The 22,872-nt window shown below is 37.0% G+C and overlaps 1 protein-coding gene across 3 annotated transcripts in view; it reads left to right on the top strand.

The window, feature by feature from the left end:
* The window catches only part of Parn (poly(A)-specific ribonuclease), a 157,104-nt gene that overhangs the window by 10,250 nt on the left and 123,982 nt on the right, over nucleotides 1–22,872 (top strand). For all 3 annotated transcript variants that reach the window (XM_003477767.5, XM_063226571.1, XM_063226572.1), the window contains 8 exons: nucleotides 1,707–1,872; nucleotides 2,763–2,828; nucleotides 3,738–3,776; nucleotides 5,721–5,763; nucleotides 7,263–7,343; nucleotides 10,415–10,471; nucleotides 17,561–17,638; nucleotides 22,350–22,393. In XM_003477767.5, the coding sequence (XP_003477815.1) occupies nucleotides 1,707–1,872; nucleotides 2,763–2,828; nucleotides 3,738–3,776; nucleotides 5,721–5,763; nucleotides 7,263–7,343; nucleotides 10,415–10,471; nucleotides 17,561–17,638; nucleotides 22,350–22,393 (574 nt within the window). The remainder of the gene's footprint in view (nucleotides 1–1,706; nucleotides 1,873–2,762; nucleotides 2,829–3,737; nucleotides 3,777–5,720; nucleotides 5,764–7,262; nucleotides 7,344–10,414; nucleotides 10,472–17,560; nucleotides 17,639–22,349; nucleotides 22,394–22,872) is intronic.

Below are 22,872 nucleotides of genomic sequence, written 5' to 3'. Positions count from 1 at the left end.
TTGTTTCCATTTCCCTTTTTTTCTCATTTTTTCTTTTCCCTTCTTTTCTTTTGTCCTTCTTCCTCCCTAGTTCTCCTTCCCATTTAAACATTTTCTTCCTATTTTACAAAATACTTTCAAAATTTTGAATAGTAGAGGTTATTTTATAAAATGTGCATCTGTGTGACTTACTTGCTATTTCTTCAAATCTATCCAAATGCATTTTTTAATTTTTAGTAGGAATAGCACAAAAGTAAATGTTACCCTCAGTGCATTATGTTAGGACACAGCATGTCAGTTGGTCCCCTTTGTGATGTGAACTTGAATCACTTTTTTTTCTAATTACTTATAGCATCCACTGATTCTTCCTTCAAGCACAAATGTATTTTTCTCATTCCACTGTTTCAGAAAGTTTATTAATGTCCTGTGGTTTTTAATGCTACATATATTGTGATAAGTAAATTTATGTCACAACATGTCTCTTGGGCTATAATTCATATATACCCTTAGATAATTTAATATATCAAGCAGTAACTTTTCATTTCCACCCCGTTGGGGTTGCCAATGGCTATCCTGCCCCTTGTTTTCTTCCTCCTTTTCAATTTCTTAAACCAGGTAATTTTTATTTTCTATTTGGTCTTTCTCTTAATGCCTTGTTGTTACTATATCAGTAAGTTTTATCTGTCCTACTTGAAAATCACTTTCTCCTTGTACTCTGTTATGTTCATGTTCTAAGTCAGGATCACAAATGATAACATGCCCTTTACTTTCTGTTTTTTCAAAAAGTCTTATGGGATCACGGCTGTGCCTGTACATGTACATGTTGTACTTGGCTGCTTCTGTGCAGGTTGGAGCACTGGGACAGAGATCCTCATAAATGATAGTGAAAGTTAATGTCTGTCTCTTTAGGAAAAAGTTTGCTGATTTCTGATCAGAGCTGTCATATCTGGCTTAGATAATTGCTCCTAACTGGTCTCTCTATGTCTATTCCCACAGCAGTCAGCTTGACTCTAAACATGAATCAGATAATGTTCTTTTTTTAATTTTTTATTTTATTTTGAGACAGGGTCTTGCTATGCACTTCAGGCTGCCTTCAGCTCACTTTGTAGCCCAGGCTGGTCTCAAATTGGTAACAGTCCTCCTGCCTCAGCCTCCCATGTGCTAGGAAGATAGTATTCTTATCATGGGAAATCTCATGGGGTCCCAGTGCTCCTAAAAAAAAAATTAGTTTCCCACTAGGACCCATAAGGATCTAATAATCTTACCCCATTCACTCTGCACCATGGTGTCATACCATTTCCCTTTTATTCACTGTGTTCTGGTCACAGCAGCTTTTTTGCTGTTTTTGTAACTGTCTAAGCCATTTCCACCTGCTATGCACTTACACTAGTTTACTGCCCTGGCCCTTGTTTTTCAGAATTTCACTGGCAGTAGTTTTTCTGATCATCAGTCAGAAGTAATCTTCTTGACTACAGAGATGTGTTTACTTGTTTCCTATCAGCTGCCAGGGCCTCATACATGCTTGGCATAGCACAAGTGCCAAATAATGTATTTGGTGAAAGAAAAGTGAATGAACAGACACATTATAAAATCACCTGCTTTCTCTGTTGATTGTTTGAAATGTAGATGAATGTATTTTTCCAGAGTATTACATTCTTCAGTTTGTTTAAAAATTTTATGTGAAACAATTACTTTTGCTAATGCATTCTTTTTAAAATTATGTATAGGAATTCCATATCTAAATCAGGAAGAAGAAAGACAGTTGAGAGAGCAGTATGATGAAAAACGTTCTCAGGCCAATGGTGCAGGAGCTCTGGCGTATGTGTCTCCTAACACTTCAAAATGTCCTGTGACAATTCCTGAGGATCAGAAGAAGTTTATTGACCAAGTAGTGTAAGTTTCTGAAGTGAAACCAAATATGTGTCAGGGCCAGATTGATGTTTGTATTCATACCTGTGCCGCATACAAAGTACACACATAGGTGTGATGTCATGAATAACAGGACCTAAACATAGCATAGCTGAATCTGTGCAGCCACGGCAAGCTGTAGTCATGTGTACCATACTTGAATTTGCTCCTTGTCACTAGACAAGAGACTTCAGCAAGTGGGCTTCACAGCTATGTCCAGTAGGTGAGATACTTTCAGGTTGTAGCCCATAAGTTTTTTTGATCTTGTAACAGTGACAGACAAACATGCTATTGGAGGAGTGCTAGTCTTGCTTAGTTCAGTAGCCAGTATAATTGCTTTATTATAAAAGTAAAAATTAAATCACTGGAGTAGGTGTATCCTTGAGAAGTTGTCACTAATTCATTAATAGCAACAATAACTCCATCTAAATTTTATATCAAAATCTTTTTTTAATGTTTTTGAGCTAAAAAGTTGTAACACGATTGGGTAGAGTTACACCGTTCTACATGTACAGAAGTAAGAATTACATACGTAAGAAATATACGCTCTTGCTGGGCATGGTAGTGCGTACCTGTAATTCTAGTACTCTGAGAGACTGAGACAGGAAGAAGATTCCAAGTTTGAGCCCAATCTGAGCGAGTTAGCAGCTTAATAAAATTCTTTCTCACAATAAATAACAAAAAGGGCTGGAAATGGAACTCAGTGAGAAAGCTGTGGGTTCAGTCCCCAGCACTAAAAAACAAATAAAAAATCTTCCTCTCACATGCACGTGTATGTTCTTGTATTTAGACTGCTTTTGAGTATGATTATTTTGTTAGTTGATAATTTCATTCCTTAAATTACTTATGGTTGTGGTCTTATTCTAATTCTTTAGAGAGAAAATAGAAGATTTACTACAAAGTGAAGCAAACAAGACCTTGGATTTAGAGCCATGTACCGGGTTAGTTGTCCTGCACATTTTCACATGTTCATTTTTTTTGGTTTGTTTTTGTTTTTCATTAAACATAGATGATTTCTGGCATTTCATTCATTTAGTCTTTTAAAACATCTTTATAAATAGTCTTTCTAGCATAAATATGTTTCCAATATTTATGCACTGACTTTAGCATTAACATAGTAAAGACAATTATATAATATTGAGACACTGAATGAACGTTTTGTCCTGTCTCTAGAGAGGGAAAATTGTTTTTTTGTTTTTTTTTTTCCAAAAACTATTATGCAATGTTGACTTCAAGTTGTCCCTGAGAGTGACATAATTACCTTGGCTTGCAGGGGTGTTTTAACACAAGACGCCTTCAGAAAAGAAAGATGCATCGTCAGGCTACTCCTGACCTTTTAACTTGTTTCTGCCATTTAAAAAAATCAGCATTTAGGGGCTGGGGATTTAGCTCAGTGGCGTAAGCGCCTGCCTTGCAAGCAGGCAGTCATGAGTTCGATCCCTGGTACCGATAAAAATGAAAAAGACAAAAAAAAGAAAAGAAAAAAAATCAGCATTTCCATAACTCAATCCTTTAACATCTTTCTATTTACTTTGTGACAAGTTTCACACATTGTGTTAATGCATCTACTTTAAACTGTCTGCGTGTAGCTACAGGACATACTATTTTGATTAGATAAGAAATTCTACCTTTTCTATAAAAGCAAAATCATAATATTAAGAACATTTTTGATAAAGACAAGAGATTAGTAATTCTTCCACATCAAAAATCCTATCTAGTTTTGTTTGCATGTTCCATGAGTGTTCTAAAGAAGAGTCCTTTTTAAATTAAACCTTTCCCAAGCTGTGTTTGATCAGTTAGAGTTTACTTTTAATGGCCCCAAATGAATGCTTTTTCTCTTGTTTTTATAGGTTTCAAAGAAAACTAATTTATCAAACTCTAAGCTGGAAGTAAGTGTTTGTGTTGTATGTGAAATCTCTGTGGGGGACCTAGGATTTTTTCTTTTATTTTAAGGAGGAAAAAAATATAATAAAAACAATGACAGAGTTTCAGAATAAGATAATAGGAAATTGACAGTGGTTGATATAACGTATATTGTTATTTTCACAGTACTTGTTCAGATTATAAAATTTAGGCATGAATAATTGGTCAAAAAGTATAAGCATAAACAGTTTCTTTTCAAAGAATTAGTAGAAATTAATAGTGTAATTGTCTTAGTTATCTTCCATATATATATATATATATCCATATTTTTTTTCTTTTCCCTTCCTTCTTTTCTCCTTTCCCTCATTCCAGCTCTTTCCTTTTGAGCAGTTTCTTATCCTTTCACTATATCTATTATACTTTTTATATCTTAATTACCCTGTCAATTTTTTACACTAAGGAGACAATATGATGTCTGCAACTGCATTTGACTTTGGGTTGCATTTTCTTCTATTAGAATCTGCCAGTGACATGTATTCTGGGAATATATTTTAAACAAAACAGGAAAGAGTCATTGTCTAGTTTGCACAGGCTCCTTTCTTGTTGTGGTACCCTTACACCGTACTCTGTGTGTGCTCAGATTTCTCTTCTTGACTCATACAAACCTCCAGGTCAAACACAGCAGAGCTAGTCACCTTCGATTGTCCTTTGTATGCCCTGTGAAAAGTAAAGCAACCTTCAGAGACTCAGTTAGGAAATAGGTATTATATTCGTAAGCAGGATTTCACTGTGTGGCAATAACTTGATTATATTAAGAGAGTAATATATCTCTTTGCAAATGGGCAAGGGACCAATAGATGGAAGAACAGGGTGAAGCAGGTAGGGGAGACGTTGTAAAAAGAATGGAGAATTTTTTGGGTTTTTGAGATAGGGTCTTGCTGTATAGTATAAGCTGCCCTCAGACAACAATCCTGCCTCAGCCTCTTGAGTACTGGGGTTATAGGCATGCCCAGCAAAAATAAAAATTTTGAAAAGATACAGTACATTTTAGAAAATGCTTAAGCCCTAAAAAAGACTAATTTGAAATTAATACATTCCTTTGCAGTTAAGAACAAGATTTGAGAAGTACTGGGCAGCTGAATGTTATAAAATAGCCTGTTGTAAAAGTTCACTCAATGATAATGTTTTCTCTTCTTTTTTTAGCTACTAGGTATTAAACATAGGGCCTTATGCACACTAGACATACCACTGAGCAAAATCCCTAGCCTATTTCATGTTTTTTGTTGTTGTTTATGTTTTTTTTTTTTTCCCTCTTTTGGTACCTGGGATTAAATTTGTGACCTTGTGCTTGCCGGGCAGGCGCTTAAGCCACTGAGCTAAATTCCCAGCAGTTTTTGCTTTGTTTTGAGGCAAGTTTTTGCATTTGTAGTTCAGCCAGGCCTTGAGTTCCCTATGTAATCTAGGTTGGCCTCAGACTTGGAGGAATAAAAAAAAAAAAAAAGACAGCTGGGCATGGTGGTGCATGCCTGTAATCCCAGCACTCTGAGGCTGAGTAGAATCACTGCAGTTTGAGGCCAACCTAGGCTACAGAGTGAGTCAAAGCCAGCCTGAACTGCAGGGACCAAGGGTTTAGCTCAGCAGACAAGTGCCTGTCAGGCAAGCAGGAAGGTGTGAGTTAGATCCCTGGTATCAAAAACAAACACACACACACACACACACACACACACACACACACACACACACAAACATAACAAAACCTTGCAGGCACCCTCTTGCCTTAGAATCCCAAGTACTATGACTACAGATTTGTGTCACCATGCCCAGCTCTATTTCATGTTTTTAAATTTAGTGTATAGCTATATAGTTGCTTTTTAAGTATCTTGGGTTTTAACTGTTAGTGACTCCTTTATTGATAAAACATTTTCTTTTCTTTTTTTTTTTTTTTTTTTTTTTTTTTTTTTTTTTTTTAGGTATCCCAAAGGCATTCACATTGAGACTTTAGAAACTGAAAAGGTAACCTCAGGAATTATTCAGACCTAACATTAAACATATACAATAATGTGTTGAAAATCAGAGTTTACAGCCTGGCTACCACCTGTGAACTGATGAGCTTCTGCAGGTCATTTCAACCTCATCTTCCTCATTTATATCCTGAGGTTGAACAAGATGATGAAGATCTGTACTCTCACTACTTTTTTATGGTGATTCAGTGGATAAAATGCTTTGCAAACTTGAATTATACAGATGTTAATTTATGTTCTTCCTATAGTAGAAAATTGTAATGCTACCCATGAACAAAATGGCTTTATGTTGTATTGGCAGGAGTCCTTAGCATAGCTGCCAGAAATATCCACAAAGTATACTGACAGAACTGTGATTGGTGATGGTGGCTGGTGGCAGGTTCCTTTTGCAAAATTATAGAATTATTTTAATTTGGTTCTTTCTCTGAAATCATATATCAAATTAGAGATTGTATAACTTATAGAATGGTACAACCGCTGTGGAGATTCCTCAAAAATCCTAGGATTCCTCAAAAATTCGTAGGTTTTGAGGTCCCATTCAATCCAGCTATTTCCCTCTTGGGTATTTTCCCAGTAGAATTGAAAACATCACGCCATAGCGCTATATGTGCCCCCTTGTTTATAGCAGCAGACTTTGTAATAGTTAGACGTTGGAAACAACCCAATTGCTCATGACTACAGAATGGACTTAAAACCAATTTTGTTGGAAGGTAAGCCTCAAACTTTGATATAGAGAGCTTTGTATTATGTTTAATGGGTACAAAGTATAATATATGAGAAAGAAAGCACATAACCCGAAGAAATTCCAGTTTTTTTTCTCGTGTCCACAAAATATGATGTAGAAATTTTACTTTAAAGCTGTTTAAAAATTCATAGCCAGTCATGGTAGTGCATACCTGTAATTCTTGCACTCTAGGAGGCTGAGGCAGGGGAATAGAAGACTAACTATGGCAACTTAGGACCAATTTAGTGGGAACTCTGTCTAAAAATAAAAAATTACAAAATGGGCTGTGGATGTATCTCAGTGTGAATACTCTGGGTTAATCCCTAGTATGAGAGAGAATGATAAAATCACTTACCTTTTTCTCATAGCTTGTGGATATTTTCAGCTTACATCTGTTAGTTAGAATTAATAATATCATGGAAACAGAATTTTGATTTGTAGAGCATCATCTCAACATCAGTGATATTTTGAAATATTTTCTGTTGGACATGGCCCATGAGAGACTGTGTAATAGTAAAAATTTAAAAATTTTTTTTCTTTGAGACAGGGTCTCGCTGTGTAGTTCAGGCTAGCCTTAAATTCACTGTGTAGTCCAGGGGGCTGGCCTCGAACTCCCAGCGATCCTCCTGCCTCAGCCCCTGAGTGCTGGGATCACAGCCACCATGCCACCATGTCTTGGTAAAGATTATTATAATTTTTAATGGAAGTAGAATTTTGACTTTTGGATCAAGTTTTTTCCAGAAAATTGTTTATGTGCTGTCTTTTAGAAGGAGCGATACATAGTTATCAGCAAGGTGAATGAAGAAGAACGTAAAAGAAGAGAGCAACAGAAACATGCTAAAGAACAGGTAATAGACTGTGTGCCTTTGAGTTAGAAATGGCAGCATACTCATGTATTCCTTTCTGTGTATTTCTGGATCATATGTTGCATTCAATTTAATGAATAGTTTTGTACCATAGGCAAAATGAATTGGTAGAAAAGTGTGAACTGAAAAAGGGAAGGTTAAACCTAAACATTAGAAATAGCCGCCAAAGTGAGGCTGACATCTGGTCAGCCAATCTCTACTTCAATGAAATTGTGTCGAAGAAAATATTCTTGGGTTTTGAGCTGTGGCTCAGCACTAGAGCACTTAACCTAACATGTTTCAGGCTCAGGGTTCAATCCCCCAATCCTGGCACAACAGCAAAAGAATTTATTCTTTTTCGTTTTGTTTTTAAGAATTTATTCTTGAAGACCACTCAGGTGGTATGTCCCTGAGCTTTACTGCCCATTAACTAATGTTGCCATGTCTAATGCCACATAATTCAGAACATGTAATCTGACTTGATTAGGATGATGTGGTCCTATGTGCCTTGTTAATAACAACATCAACCTGGCCATTGTATGCAGAGTAGGTTGGAGTGAGTAAGACTGGTTGAGCTGAGTGGTGACCTGGCTGGAGACATCAGTGATCAAGACGGGAGAGTTAGTAGCATGGATAGACTCTGCAGAGACTTGGAAAGTAGAATGAGCAGAATTTGTGATTGGGTGTGCATGATGAAAGAGGAAGGGAGAAGGAAGATGTTCCAGCTAGAAATTGAACAACTGGGTAGATTATGGTGAGTTCAAATAGATGGGATGTGCTGAGTGATCCTGATAGCAGACATAAATGGGGCAATCAGGAATGGGCTGGGGATGGTAGGTGTCAAGCACATACATATTTAATGTAGAACCAGTTCTGATGATACTGCTGGTAAAGGTACAACAAACCTTCAGATTTAGACAACTTACTGTCTATATGATGAAAGAAAGATTAGTGAAACAAGTCAGCAGCCTGTGGTCCTTGACTGTGCTTTAAAAGGGTAACACTGAAACAAAAGGGCCAGATTGAGTATGGGGTACCTACCCCATTACTGAGGAGTGAATTCCACACTACAACGCAGTGCTTTTGTATTCTGCAGCCCTGTGTAGCGTGGGGTGTTGAAGAATGAAGCCCCACACCTGCCTGGAACTTGGAACTGCAGAGGCCATAAGGAAATGTTTCTGGACAGCCTCCCAGAAGTGAATGGGAGATGGCCTGAGGCAGCCTCTACTTCCCTCCTCCTTGTAAGGCATTCTGCCAGCTGGTCTTTGCAGGGTCATTAGGACACCATGGTGGGATTATTCCCCTTTGTGCAAAAAGGTGTTGCAATCCGCCTTTGACCTTATGAGGTTAGATGTCTTTGGGATAACCAAGGAGTATGTCCTGTTGATAGATTTGTCACTCTAGGAGAGAGGTAAGAGCCAGGCATGGTTGTTATTGACAGAGATATGGGGACTGGCTCATAGCAACTGCAGCATGCATGAGGAATGAGAGGAAGACTTTCAGTACAGTACTGAGGACTTGGTGTGTAGTTGAGAGGCAGAGGCAGGCCAAAGGGGCCCCAAGGTCATGATGACACACAGCTATGTCTGATGATGGGTGGCCAGTCATGCTGGAGGCTCGTGAGAGGTGAGGGTAAGAATTGAGTCATGGCCATTGGGTTGAACCCTGAGAGTAGTTTGTCATTGTTGATACAGTTTTTTTTTTTTAATCTTTTCTTTTTTATCGGTAGCGGGGATTGAACTCAGGACCACACACTTGCAAGGCAGGCACTTATGCCGCTGAGCTAAATCCCTTGCCCCTGTTGATACAGTTTTAAGACTCTTTAATTGTGACAAAATACACAGAACACAAACCGTATCAACTTAAGATTGTTTTAAAGTGTGCAGTTCAGTGGCATTAAGTATATTCACATTACTTTACAACCATCACCATCATCTCTGCAGAACTGTTTTCGTGAGGTAAGGCTATTACTCTATCCATTAAAGAATTCTCTCTCTCCCTGCCCTGGCAACTGTCATTCTGCTTTCTTTGAACTTAGCTAGTTGAGTACCTTATATAAGTGACATACAGTTTGACTGGCTTATTTCTCTTAGTTCAGTGTCATTGAGATTTCATTCATGTAATAGCATGTGTCTGAATTTCCTTCCTATTTAAAATGCACTAATGTTCCATCATAGAGAAACACCACATTTTTCGTATCCATTCATTGTTGATGGATAATTTACTTCAGTTGGTTATTTAGAATAATAATGCTATGAACATGAGTCATGAGTGTGCAATTTTTTTTTTGAGAAAGCTTCACACTGTCTTCCATAGCAGCGGCATAAACAGTACACAGCATTCCAATTTCTGCACATCCTCTTCAATACTTGTTAGCCTTTGAGGTTGTTTTAAGGAAGTAAGCAGTTTCAATAAAGTTGAAGCCAGAGAGCAGAGAACTTGGGAGTACTTGCTAGTTAAACTAGAACCAGTGAGCATTTAAGCAAGCTAGCTGTAACAAGCTGGGGAAGGGGCAGTGTTTGCATAGGGCTTAGAGTTAAGGACATGGTCAGAAAGATCCTAAACCTCTTTAATACGCCTGTGAATAAAATAGAGAAGAAAATGAGTGGGAATGAATCTCAGAAAGCTGTTGCCTAAAAAATTTGGAAAAAATGCAGTTGTCAAGAGAAAAAATATTCTGAATCGACTCCCGGATAGGTTTCCTCAGAATGTTATGCATCATTGAGTTTAGCTAGCAGGTGGCCACTTTTTAAAGTTTTCTTTTTAAATTGATTTTTAAAAAAAGACATCTTGATGGACTTGGAAATTTCAACAAATTATATGAATTTGTGGATAAGCTGTAGACACTGTTATTTTAGTACCTAATAAATAATGTTTCGCCTGTTTATTCCACTTACTAAAATGGAAGAATGGTGAGCATGTAGATCATTTTAGAGGCAGTTATACAGGATATTAGGTACAATGTATATGACACTAAAGCTGTCTAATTTGATACACATTTTCAGTGCTTTTTAGTTCATTCAAATAAAGAATATAGGTATGTACATCAATAGTTTTTTTTTTTTTTTAATCAGGAGGAACTAAATGATGCTGTAGGATTTTCAAGAGTCATTCACGCCATTGCCAATTCGGTAAGTTAAGCAGATTTTTTGTTTTTGGCTAGATTACTGAACCTAATATTGAAGGTGAATGCCTCATTACCCTTGCAAATTAATCATTTGCTCAGAGTGTTTATGTGGCATGGAGGAAAAAATGGAAGTCTGTAGTGGAATAGGCTTGATGTAACACACTGCTTCACAAAGCCTTGAAAAAATGTATAGAGGAATTACACTGTGATGTTACGTGGCTACATGAAACTAAGGTTTATTCTCAAAACCAGTAAGAAGTAGAATAAGGGAGTAAGAAATAAAGGGAGAAATAATGATGTTTGACTGAACATATTTTATTAAGTAGAGGAATTCAGAAATAAAAATGACATGGTTGAATTCTTATGTATAACTGTAACTGAATATTTTTTGTAATTTGAATCTTACATCTGATAGCCTTATTAATATTTGATGAATTTTACAAATATATTGGCTATGGGTATAAGTGTACTAGAGAGTTCTGTGATAAATGTAATAGATGTTTTTACTCACTTTCTTTCTGAAAAAAAGGCAACCACTTTGTCACTGATAAACTGCGTCATTCTACCAGTGGCTTTTGTCAGCCTGCCTCTTTAGATGCTGTTACTTAAGTCTGAGCATTTCTTTCTCTTGAGCAGTTGACCCACAGCAAAAGAATTATCATGTCCCTTAGATACTATGCTTTGTACTAGGAAGTTTGAAGGCCACCACATATGAAATATTTGGGTCGTGACCTCAATTTTAGGTTAAACTTATGACCAGAATCTTGAGTTATGACCTGAATGCTGACCACTTACGTGATTGTAAACAGACTCTTGATGCCAGAAAAGTGTATGTGTCTATAAGCATAAGCATCAGTCTAAGCCCAGATGTTTATGTTTGTGAACACGATTTCAGTCAGTGCTTTATATAATCCCTACAATTACTACTATCAAAATGGCCCCAAACATGCTAGAAAAGAAGCTAAGGGAGGAAAGGAAAGGAAAGAAAGCAATCACAATCAAAAAGAAGAAAATTATAGAGAAATATGAGAGTAGTGTTTGTGTGACTGATCTCACTAATACATACAGCATGTTGAAATCCACTGTCTCAATAATCTTACAGAGAGGGCCAGGGATTTAGCTCAGCGGCATAAGCACCTGCCTTGCAAGTGTGCGGTCATGAGTTCGATCCCTGGTACCGATAAAAATGAAAAAGACAAAAAAAAAAAAAAAGATTTGTATAAGATCTGTATAAGAAAGCTAGCATTGCTGGGCATTGTGGTGCACACCTGTAGGCCCAGCACTCTAGAGGCTGAGGCAAAAGGATTATCATGAGTTCAAGGCCAGCTTGGACTACCCAATGAGGTCCTATCTCCAAAAAAACCCCAACACAATAAAAGGAAATTAACATGCTGAAGGTTTTACTCAAATTAGTCTCCACAATATTAGACAAGGTAGAAAAGCTGTTATTAGTGTGTACAAACAAAAGGAAGATGGCAGATTATGGCCTATCTGAGTGTGTAATTTATGAAAAAGCTTGTGTTATAAATCAGATCTTGTAGAGGATAATCCATCAACGAGTGATAATGTGAAAGATTTCATGCCAGTAAGAGATGGTTTCACAATTTTAAAGTGAGAGCTGGAGGTCCTGATGGAGCAACCAGAGCTGATAAAAGAGCTGCTAAAAATTACATGTACCATTTCAAAACAATGACACAGAGAAATGGCTTTGGCTTTCAAGTTTTCAGCTGAGATGAAACTGACCTTTGCTCTAAAAAAATGCCTAGGAGAACATACATTACCCAGGAAGAGAAGAAAATGTCTGGCCACAAGCCTGTTAAGGATAGACTGACCTTACTGCTATTTGCCAATGTGAGTGGTGACCTCACAATAAAGCCTCTCTTAGTTTATCAGTCTAAAATCCCTATAGTATTCAGAAAACATAAAGTCATGAAGACTAAGCTAGGGGGTCAGGTGGAGATCTAACACTGAGTAGGTAACAGTTTTTAAGTGGATCAAGGAGTCTTTCTGTCCTACTGTTAAGCAATAGACAAAATACCTGATGTCCAAAATTAAGGAAAGGAAGATTTATTTAGATTACAGTTTGTGGAGGTTTCGGTCTGTAATCAGATAACCATCTGATTACAAGGCAAGGTGGCATGGCTAAGGGGCAACAGTTGAAGGGGGCAGAGGACAACAAAAGCAATAAGAGCAAAAGAGGGAAAGAGCCATCCTCTGTCCCTTCCTCATATTGTACGCAGGCTAACCACCCTAGGAAAACTAGAAATCAAAAAGTGTCAGCCCCAATTAGCCTATCTTTGCTTAACCTGCCATCACTATACTCTTGCTCAGTAGCTACTTTTTTTGTGTGTGTGCTGGGGATCAAACTCACAACCTCATGCTTGCCAGGCAGGCGCTTATGCCACTGAGCTAAATCCCCAGCCCACTCAGTAGCTACTTTGTAAGGCAGGTAATGCAAGGATAAGCTGATTGGGGCTGACATTTTGATCTCTAGTTTTCAAGGCTGATTATTTTTCCAGCTAGGTCTTAATGTTGGGCAAAGAAGGTAGATATTTGCTGTCTGTAATCCCTAGCTTTTCCAGACTGATTATTTTCCCATTTGGCTCTATTTTTGGGAAAACATGGTACTAAATGTAATGACTGTCCCTCCACTAATAACAAAAAAGAATTTATTAGTAGTAGCACAGAGTTTACTTTAAAGACTGATCAAGTTTATAGTTATACTGATGAAGACACAGATTTAGAATGAAAAAATTAAAATTTGAAAAATTGAACATTGGAAAAGTGAGAAGAAAGAAAAGTAAGATAAAGAATTCTACTGAAAAGTGAAAGTAAAAGAAAAGAATTAGATAAAATAGCAGAAAAGAACGTGAAGAAAGAAAAAAATAGCAAAATAAAGTAAAAGTTAGAAAAAAAGAGGAAAAAACTATAAACCCTCCCAAACCAATGAATTTTGTAAAATGAATAAAAAAATTACTCTGTATTTTCAAATGAGTGGTTTTTTTCCCCCAGGATGTCCAGACTTGGAATCCAGTAAGTCATGGTTTTGTCTCCATAGCTTTATGTTTAATGGGTTTGTGAAAAATACCTACCTGCCAACACCAGAAGCCCATCTGTATATCAACCCCGGACTGTGGCAACCATTCAGGCCAGGTTATGTCCTTTCTCACTTTAGTAGTGCTGGATGTGGTAATCCTGGCTGTAGGCAACAGGGTGGAATTCAAGCAGACTGCTGGACTCAGTGCCAGCACTTTCAGATCCAGCTTCTTCTGAAAGCTTCACCTACCATGACTTCTTACCATAGAGGGTAGAGCTCCCTTTCCTTCATAGCCTGATCTTAAACCTCTCTGTGGACTATATCTAGCCTGCACCTTCACTGACTGTGTCTTGTGGCAGTCTCTCACCAAGTTTTTGTGATAAAATGATACTGGAAACCCTGAAAATCTGTAGTTGTTCTGTGGCTTAGTCTTTCCCAAAAACACTAAGACTTTACCAAAATGGCTCCAGATTCAATTGTTTCAAATATGGCAAGTGCTGCACTAGATTTGTTTTCTAGCTCTAACCTGCTATACATAAAGAGTCACTTTTGAAGTAAAATCCCACACTATTTTTGCAGTTCACAATAGTTGTGGACTTTTCTTCAGGTTAGCACTGCTGTCCTGGTCCATTGTTTTTCACTGGAGCTACTGACTCTGTGGACTTACTTTCTCTGCCTCATTTATGATCAGGTTGGTCAGTCCGTTTGTCCACCAGCCTTTGCTTGTAATTGTCACAACAGAATTTCCATGAACTCTTAGCACAGCCATCCCTGTTAATGTCTTCTACTTCCATTGTATATCTCTGAAAACCAGGAAATTATTTAAATTTCACCTGTCTTCCCTCTATGTCCTTTTTCTCTTTCCAATCCTGAAATCCATATTGTATTTGCAGCTTATTCCCTCTTAGTCTTCTTCACACTTTGGCAGTCTTTCTTTATTTACCTTGATAGTTTTAAGTATTGATACTTTGTCAGATATCCCTCATTTAGGATTTGTGTTCTCTTTGGACTGAAGATAAGTGGCTTTGGTCAGAATTTCACAGCAGTGCTGTTCATGATGTTGACCTTAATCACTAGGTTAAGGTGAATTGTGTTCTGTGAAATTGGCTTTTCTCTTCTGTGGATAATAAAATATCTTTGAGACTATGAAAAACTTATTTTTCTTCAGACTCTTGCCCACTAGTGCTAGTATCTGTTAGTGGATCTTGCCTGCAGCAGTTACTGCTTTGAAGTATCTAATGATGAATCTATATTTGATTCTTTTTTTCCCACATTTTATAGGATTCTTCCTATATAGAAGGGAGTGCTATCCCTTTTTATATATGTGTTTTTACTGAGGAATATTTTTTTCTACAGTTTATTATCTAGTATTATCTTAGTTACTTTTCTCTCACTGCTGAGACAAAGTACCCAGTGTCTAATATTAAGGAAAGAAAGGTTTATTTAGCTCACAGTTTGTGGTTTCAGCCCATAATCAGCTGACTCCAAGGCAGGGTGGCATGGCAGAGGGGCAGCAGTTCATGATGGGAGAAGACAGCAAAAGCAACAAAAGCCAAAGGGGAGGAGAGCAGGAGCAGACTCTGTCCCTTATATTGTATGTAGGCCACTGACTGTGGGGTGAGTATAGCACTCACACCTGTAATCCCAGCACTAAACAATGAGTCAGTCACAATCTCTAGAATCAAGCATCTCTGAAAAGCACACCTCCATGACTGCGTTAGGCTTTGGGGGACATCCAGACACAAACCATAACAAGTATTTTTATTGTTTACATTGTAGTTTAGATACCTTTGGCTATTGGCACTTCCTCAGCTTGGGTCCTGTGTACTTTGACTAAGCCTCCGCCTTTATGAGCACTTCCTTACTTTCTGGGGGCACAAGAGGTTCTGGGTTCATCTTGTTTTCTCCCTGCCTCAGAAACCAGTGACTTCTCTAAGGAGTTCTGGTTATTATAATGGGAGAGTGGTGCTTCTAAACCAACATTTGGTCCTCAATTCCTACTGTGATACATTATTTTTTAGGACTTCATCATTTTTCTATTCATGGGCGATTCTAGAACTAGCCTCCTGTGGGCACTGAGGGAACTGTGTCTATTGGTGTGTGTGTGTGTGTGTGTGTGTGTGTGCACGCGCGTGTGTGTGTGTGCGCGCGCACGTGCACATGCGTGCACAGTTACTGATAACAATGTGGTGGTCAACTGTGAAGTGAATATATTGTGGGGCTCCTATAAGATTATAATGAAGCTGAAAAGTTCATGTGCTTAGTATGTTTATTGTGCCTTTTCTATGTTTAGATACACAGATACTTATCACTGTGTTGAGTTGCCTGTAGTATTTAATACAGTAACATGTTGTACAGACTTGTACCTAGATAGGAGTAACAGACTGGTCCCATGGAGCCTAGTGTGTGATAGGCTAAACTGTCTAGGTAATTCATGTAGGTTTGTGTAAGCACATTCTGTGATGTTTATCTAACAAGGAAATTGTTTCCTACTCATTTTTCAAAACATATCCTTGAAAGTATATTATGTACATGGCTATGTCCTACCATCCCTTTATACTTATATGTCTAATTCCAATTATATACTACACAGTATATTTCATCTACTCTTTTTTTTTTGGTACTGGTAATTGAACTCATGACCTTATGCTTGCCAGGCAAGCGCTTATGCCACTGAGCTAAATCTCTGGCCCTATTTCGTCTACTCTTGTAATTTATTTCTAACAGTAAGAAATACAGTTCTTATTACCTGTCTTGTCTGTATTTGCTTAAATCTGGTGAATATGTGAAATAGTTCCAAACTGTTCATCCATACCTGTGAGGAGAATCATGTTGGCCAGATTCAAGTATTTATGAGCCTCACTGCAGCTAGTGGATATATTGTTTTCCAAGATTTTTTTCATCAACTTCCTCATTTATTAATGTTTGTATTCCATCTTGGGTTCCCTACACAGCATCTTTCTCATTTTAGTCAGTGGTTGGTATTTTAGCGTTGTATAGGAATTCAGAATATATACAAATATCAAGTCAAAAACCCCGCATGAAAGATTTGGGAGATTTTGTGTAGAATTATTTATTTCGAAGAACTGTATGAGTCCAGCATTGGTTCACTGAAGAGCCATTGGGACCGTCTAAAAAATTCTAGTGCAGAGACCTCACACTTTGTGTTAAGAATGGTGTCACCTGGGTAATTAAGTTTTAAGCTGACATTCTATTTGGGTAGTTTAATTTGTATCAGAATGGAGTGATTTATTGCAGATATATTGTGCTTCACTTGATTGAAAAGCAGTGCAATGTAGTGGAAATGTACTTACCATGCTTTGTGAAGTTTGACATAAAATGATGTAGGAAATGAAAATTTATTGTGTTTAATGTAAGTTATTTGGGCCTTTTAGCATCTATTAGGACTATCTTTTAAAATAAGTGGTGAGGTTGATTGATTGGTTGATTGGAGACAGGATCTCACTGGGTAGTCCAGGCTGGCCTTGAACTCATGGCAATCCTGCCTTGACTACCTAAGTGCTTGGACAGACATATATCACCATGCCCAGCTAAGTAAGTTATTTTAAAGAGTAATTTTAAAATGTGTTTTTTGAATTTTGCTCACAAATTATTTAATAGTTCAAGAGACTAAAGAAAAAGTAAAAATTACACTACTTTTAGCCAAGTGCTGTGACAGACACCTGCAGTTTCAGCTACTGGAGAGGCTCAGGCAGGAGCCCAGAGGGCTGGGGTTAACTTGGGAGCCCCTGTAAAACCGTCTGAAAAAACTTTTTTTATTACTTCTGATTCTCAAGGGTGATAAATTAATAAAAATCAGAAAAATATCAATGAAATAAAAGTCATTAGGAGTTTTTATTTTGCATTTTGGATTTAACACTCCAAACTTGAAGAAAAATGAATCCAGCTCACATTTTTTGTTTGCATGTATTTATACTTTTTTAAATGTGGAAAAGCAAGTTTAGTACAAAAGATCTTTATGGAATTTGAACCATATGTTTTATTCTCAAATCTTGATATAAATGTGAACCTAGATGCTAATCTTGTTTTCTTTAGGGAAAACTCGTTGTTGGACACAATATGCTCCTGGATGTCATGCATACAATTCATCAGTTCTACTGCCCTCTGCCTGTGGTAAGTGGCTCACCTGCATGCATTTAAATGTGTGGTGCTTTCTTACTCAGACAGTATTGTGTGCTTGAGTGCTCTTTCCTTGTACGCACTGTGTTTTGAGAGAGAGAATCTTACACACTTCGTTGTACATGTTTAATGAGATGTGCATAAAAGCTATTTTCAGGTATCCTCAGTCATCTGCCATTGCCAGAGCAAGGTTAAATATTGATCTCATCTTGATGTTCACAGTTTGCTCATTTAGTGCTGGGCCAGAAACATGGCCTGCTAGTTTAGCACTGCTAAAATTAGATGTAGCAGGACCTCTGAAGGTAAGTGGTGCTAACTGAATTGGATCAGCTTCTGTGCAAAATTTTTGAGTGCCTCCCACTAAGTTGCTTCACTGAGGATTTCTGTTGACCTTAGTAGTGTTTTTTTTTTCTTTTTTCTTTTTCCATGCTTCTAGCCAAATCATATAATGTACTAAGCTTAAACTTTGGCTTCTCTTCTGCTTCTTGCTGTTTTGCTTCCTGACTGCACATGGCTGCTTCTCTTGCAACATCACTCATCCTCCATTTTCCTTTATTTTCTGTCCTTTAGTGATCTCACTTACTTTCATTACTTGGGTTTCAGACACTAACATCTCTGTCCCTGGCTGTGGTCTTTCTCAGTGCCAGGTGTGTGTCTCTCCTGCCGCCAGACATTTCCACCTAAGGAGGAAGGTTGTATAGGGTAAACCATAGGTCTTAAATAAGGTAACTTTTACTACTTTTCTGCATACTGTCTCCATAGAAGTTTTTTTCTCCTCATTCCTTTACTATAAATTATTTCCAGTCTCTAACCCTGTTTTTAGTATCAGTTTTGACTCTCTTTGTCCCTAGATCCAACCCTTTGAAAAATCTAAACATTGTCATCTCCATGTTGTCTCTCATTTTAGGATTATTTTAATTTCTGTTGCAAATAGCTTTATTATTCACCTGCAATTTGAACAAACTCCAACCTAACCCCTGCTCCCCACAACATTTAACCTACCTTTGAACTTGAGGTTGACAATTTTTTTCTCTAAAGGGGAAAAAAGATAGAATATTTTGGTCTTTCGGGCTGTATGATCTTTGTCACAACTCTTAGCTCCACCAGGTAGCCCCAAACTGCCACACAATGTGTAAGAAATTAGTGTGGCTGTGTTGCAGTAAAACTTTATTTAAACAATAAGTTGTGGGCCACAGTTGGTCTGGCAGGTCATAGTTGGCAAATCCTTTCTTTAAGATAATACAAGATTAGATCAATTTTTTTTCTTGTGCATTGGAAGACACCTACTCGAGAGTTAGGTTTCATTTGTACATCTGAAAACTTTAATTTACTTTACAGTTTTTAGGTGAGGTTGCCCCATCAGCATCGTGATTACTGGAGTGGGTTTGTTCTTCCCTGTCATTCAACTGTTTTAAGGGTGCTACTACTTTTCATAACACCTCCATTACCCTCTAGGTACCCTCAAAGCTTCGTAGCTGTAACTCTCAAAACAAGTGTGGTGGGAATAGATTTGCGTTTTATATCTAAAGGGCTAATAATGTTTGTTTCAGATCATCCAGTTATTGGTTGGGTAGACCTGACTGGCAGCTTCTCTCCTGATATTCTGACCTTTAAAGTAATGAAGTTATCAGTAAGGAAAGAAAAAAACATATTTAATACCGTTTCAAGATGTTTTAAATAGCAAACGGTGTGACATGTATGAGGCATTAAATATTGGTTTAATGAGTATCTTCAGACTACCAGTTTTGTAATCTTCTGGCCTGCTTAAGATCCTTAAATTATGTCACATTTGTTTTCTGTATAGTCGACTTCTTAGCCTGGCATATCAGGCTTCTGTGTTCTGGCCCAACCTTCCTTATAGTCTTAGCACTTTTACTTTCCTTTTTCTCAGCTAGACTGGCTCATTTCTCCCCTGAGAAGTGCCTTTGATTGGGCATACAATACAACTTGAATTTTCTTCAGCTTTTCTCCGTGTTAGTAGTCTAAGTCTTCACCTTATGTTTCCAAGATCCAGTGTATGCTTCCTCCGTGAAGTTTTTCCTACCTTCTGTCTTTTTGCTCAGAGAGGATCTTTTTCTGAATTTGCACAGAACTTGGTACCTCTGTGGCACACAGATTTTGTCTTGTATTATACAGCACAACCCTCCTTCTCAGCAGTGTGTTCTGTAGAAGAGGGTCTGAGTATCTGCTGCAGCACTTTGTATATGAGCACTTAATAAATACTAATGTAAAGCTAGCCTTATATCAAATTCTTGTAGAAAGCAGGTGATTTAGTAAATAATAGGAATTGGATTAGGATAAACAATTTTATCCTTTGCTTTATCACTAAGGCAACTTATGGTTTTTTTTTTTTTTTTAAGGAAAAAAAGCAAAACAGAAGAGAGGGTAAAAATACCAAATTTCTTTTTTTTTTTTTTTTTTTTTTTTTTTTTGTCTTTTTCGTTTTTTATCGGTACCAGGAATCGAACTCATGGCTGCCTGCTTGCAAGGCAGGCGCTTATGTCGCTGAGCTAAACCCCCAGCACCAATAATACCAAATTTCAAAAAAAAAAAAAACCAGTAAGAAATAACTAGTTGATAAGTTACATATTGTTATCTTAGAAGTAGCTGTTCAAGTTACAAAATCAAAGCATAAGAAATGGGCAATCAAACAATGACAGTACAAATCATTCTGTTTGATGAATTAGCAAAAACTTAGTAGTATGGTTGTCTATCATGCACACTTATACATACAATTATATCCTTTAGAGTACTTCCTTTTCCTTTCTATTACAGTATCTATTATACATTTTGTATCTTATTACTCTTTCAGTTTTTCATTATTTTTTGTACTAGAGAGATAATACAGTATTTACAAATATGAGTGATTTATTTCCTTATGAGGATAGTCTCATGTCACAGCAATATATGTGTACCCAGGTTTATAGTGGCACAATTTATAATAGCTAAATGCTGGAAACAAATCAGATGCCCATCAGCTGCAGAGTAAATGAAAAAGATGTGATATTTTTATATAATGGAGTATTACTCAGCTATAAAAAGGATGATCTTGAGGCTTCTATAAGTAAATGGAGGCAACTTGAGACTCCTCATAAGGGAAATTGTATTTTGTTACTGTCAGAAGGAGATGTTTTTCTTTTATTTATCTTTGGAAGAAATAATGAGAATGAGAAAATCTTTTTAAAATGGAAGAATTTTACATACATCAGCACCAAACTTTCCATTTAAAAATATACCAAAGATCCCACATTTTAGAGCTGCCTTTCAGGGAAGAGAGTCTTCTTATGAGACTGCTTGGTACTTTAATATGACCCTTTAGAAGGCAAGGATGTAGAACTCTGCTGTACTTTGATCTGGACGGAAGCCATCATTTCACCTTTTCTTTTCGTAAAGGACTGCAGTAGTATTGAGAGATTACCAACAGTCATGGCAGTTTTGCTTGACTTACATTGCAACCAGTTTTTCACATATTGCCATTACTTTAGTGATAATCATTGACAATCAAGTAAATATATTAAGCTAGCTAAATACAGTCTGTATTTACAGGCTTGAATGCTAATTTTAGATGGCAGTTTCCCATGAAACCAGTAACATTGGAGAAAAGTGTAGTTTACAAAGGGTCAAGAGTGTGACTACTCAATCTAACATTGCAATTATGTACATAAATGAATTAATTCAGAATTAGAACACTCATTTCTGCTTTAGACTGATCAAAATAAACTTGGGAAATGAATTGTCTAATTTAGGCACTTGCTGTTAGTGCCACTTTAGCAATTTTCTGAGTACTTATATCAAGAATCAAATGTGTATTTTAGTGTGTATTTTAACTAGCATTTGTAGATCATTTCAGAGGTAAAAACTAGTTTACAGTTTGTCCATTTCCTGTATAAACCACTTAATATTAATGATACTGCTCGCTGAACAATTATTTCTAAGATGGCAATATGTAATCCATTAACTAGTGATTTCCTACTGTTCATTTTTTTCTTCTGTAAATCTGTATAACTTGTACCCTTTCACTGTTTTTTTACTTTTCTCCTTAAATAAAATTTAAAAAAAGAAAAGAAAAAAAAATGATACTGCTCGCTCCCCCACCTTTGTTTTCTTTTTTTGGTGGTACTGCTGTTGAACCCACGGTCTTAACACTGAGCTGTATTCTTGCTTCTCTTTATTATTTTTATGTTGAGATTGGGTCTTACTATGTCACTAACTTGCTCAGATTGGGCTTGAATTTGTGGTCTTCCTGCCTCTCAGCCTCTCAGAAGTCTGGAATTATACGCATGTATCACCATACCCAGCTTACTCTCAGATTTATAATAAATTTTTATAATGGATCACAACCAGTTAGCTATGGCTGTTACTTTCCTAAAGATATTAAAAGACTCTCAACTACATAGTTTTCTGCTTTTTATATAGGACATTGCTTTTTTAATTTCAGACCTAAAGTCCTTAAATTTTACTATTTTGGTTATGCAGAGAGATTAGTTATCAGGTCATATTGTTCCAAATCAGTGAAGAAATTGGGAAGTTTTTTTTCTAAAAGAAATTCTAAACTAGAAATGGGTTTTGCAGTTTAACTTAAAGCCTGTATGAGGTGTGTCAGTTTGAGAAAATAGCTGTGCACCTGAGCTGCTTACATTTGTTTTCAGTAAGTTAGTTATACTGTGTTAGGAACTTCGTATTGAATCATTTTCTTGTTTTTTAGGACTTGAAAGAGTTTAAAGAGATGACAACATGTGTCTTCCCCAGGTAGAGTTTCTTTGAGGTCTTATCTTTCTTATAACATACACAACAGGAATAGATAAGTAGTAATTTATGACAACTCTTGGGTTATGATTAGAATATAGTTCATACATGTTGGAGAATTATTTAATATATCCAACTTTGTGATGGTTGACTATTTAAAATTTGTGATTTGTTTTGTTATCCCATTAAAAATCCAATTCCAAATTAACTGAGAACAAAAGCAGATGGTGCCTTGTTATCCCACATCTTGCTGTCTCAAGGACTGGCAAAGAGGCCTTGAGATGGCTCTTGTATGTGGTCTGTGCCTTGTCACTTGTGAAGGGTTCATTTGAGAGTCCTTTCTTTCCAGTCAGACTGTCTGGCTATAGATTTTTCCCCTCTATTCTAAGTTAGTGCCTTTTTCATAGTTAACATTGCATGCTACATCTCATGTGTCACAAGTCTGAGAGACCACATATCAGTCATGGGTTCCCTACAGAATA

Source organism: Cavia porcellus, unplaced genomic scaffold (assembly GCF_034190915.1).
Source record: "Cavia porcellus strain 051 isolate PalLab524CR breed Dunkin Hartley unplaced genomic scaffold, mCavPor4.1 scaffold_16, whole genome shotgun sequence".
Lineage (NCBI taxonomy): Eukaryota > Metazoa > Chordata > Mammalia > Rodentia > Caviidae > Cavia > Cavia porcellus.
The sequence above is the reverse complement of the archived record's forward strand: the minus strand, read 5'-3'. Positions and strand labels throughout refer to the sequence as shown.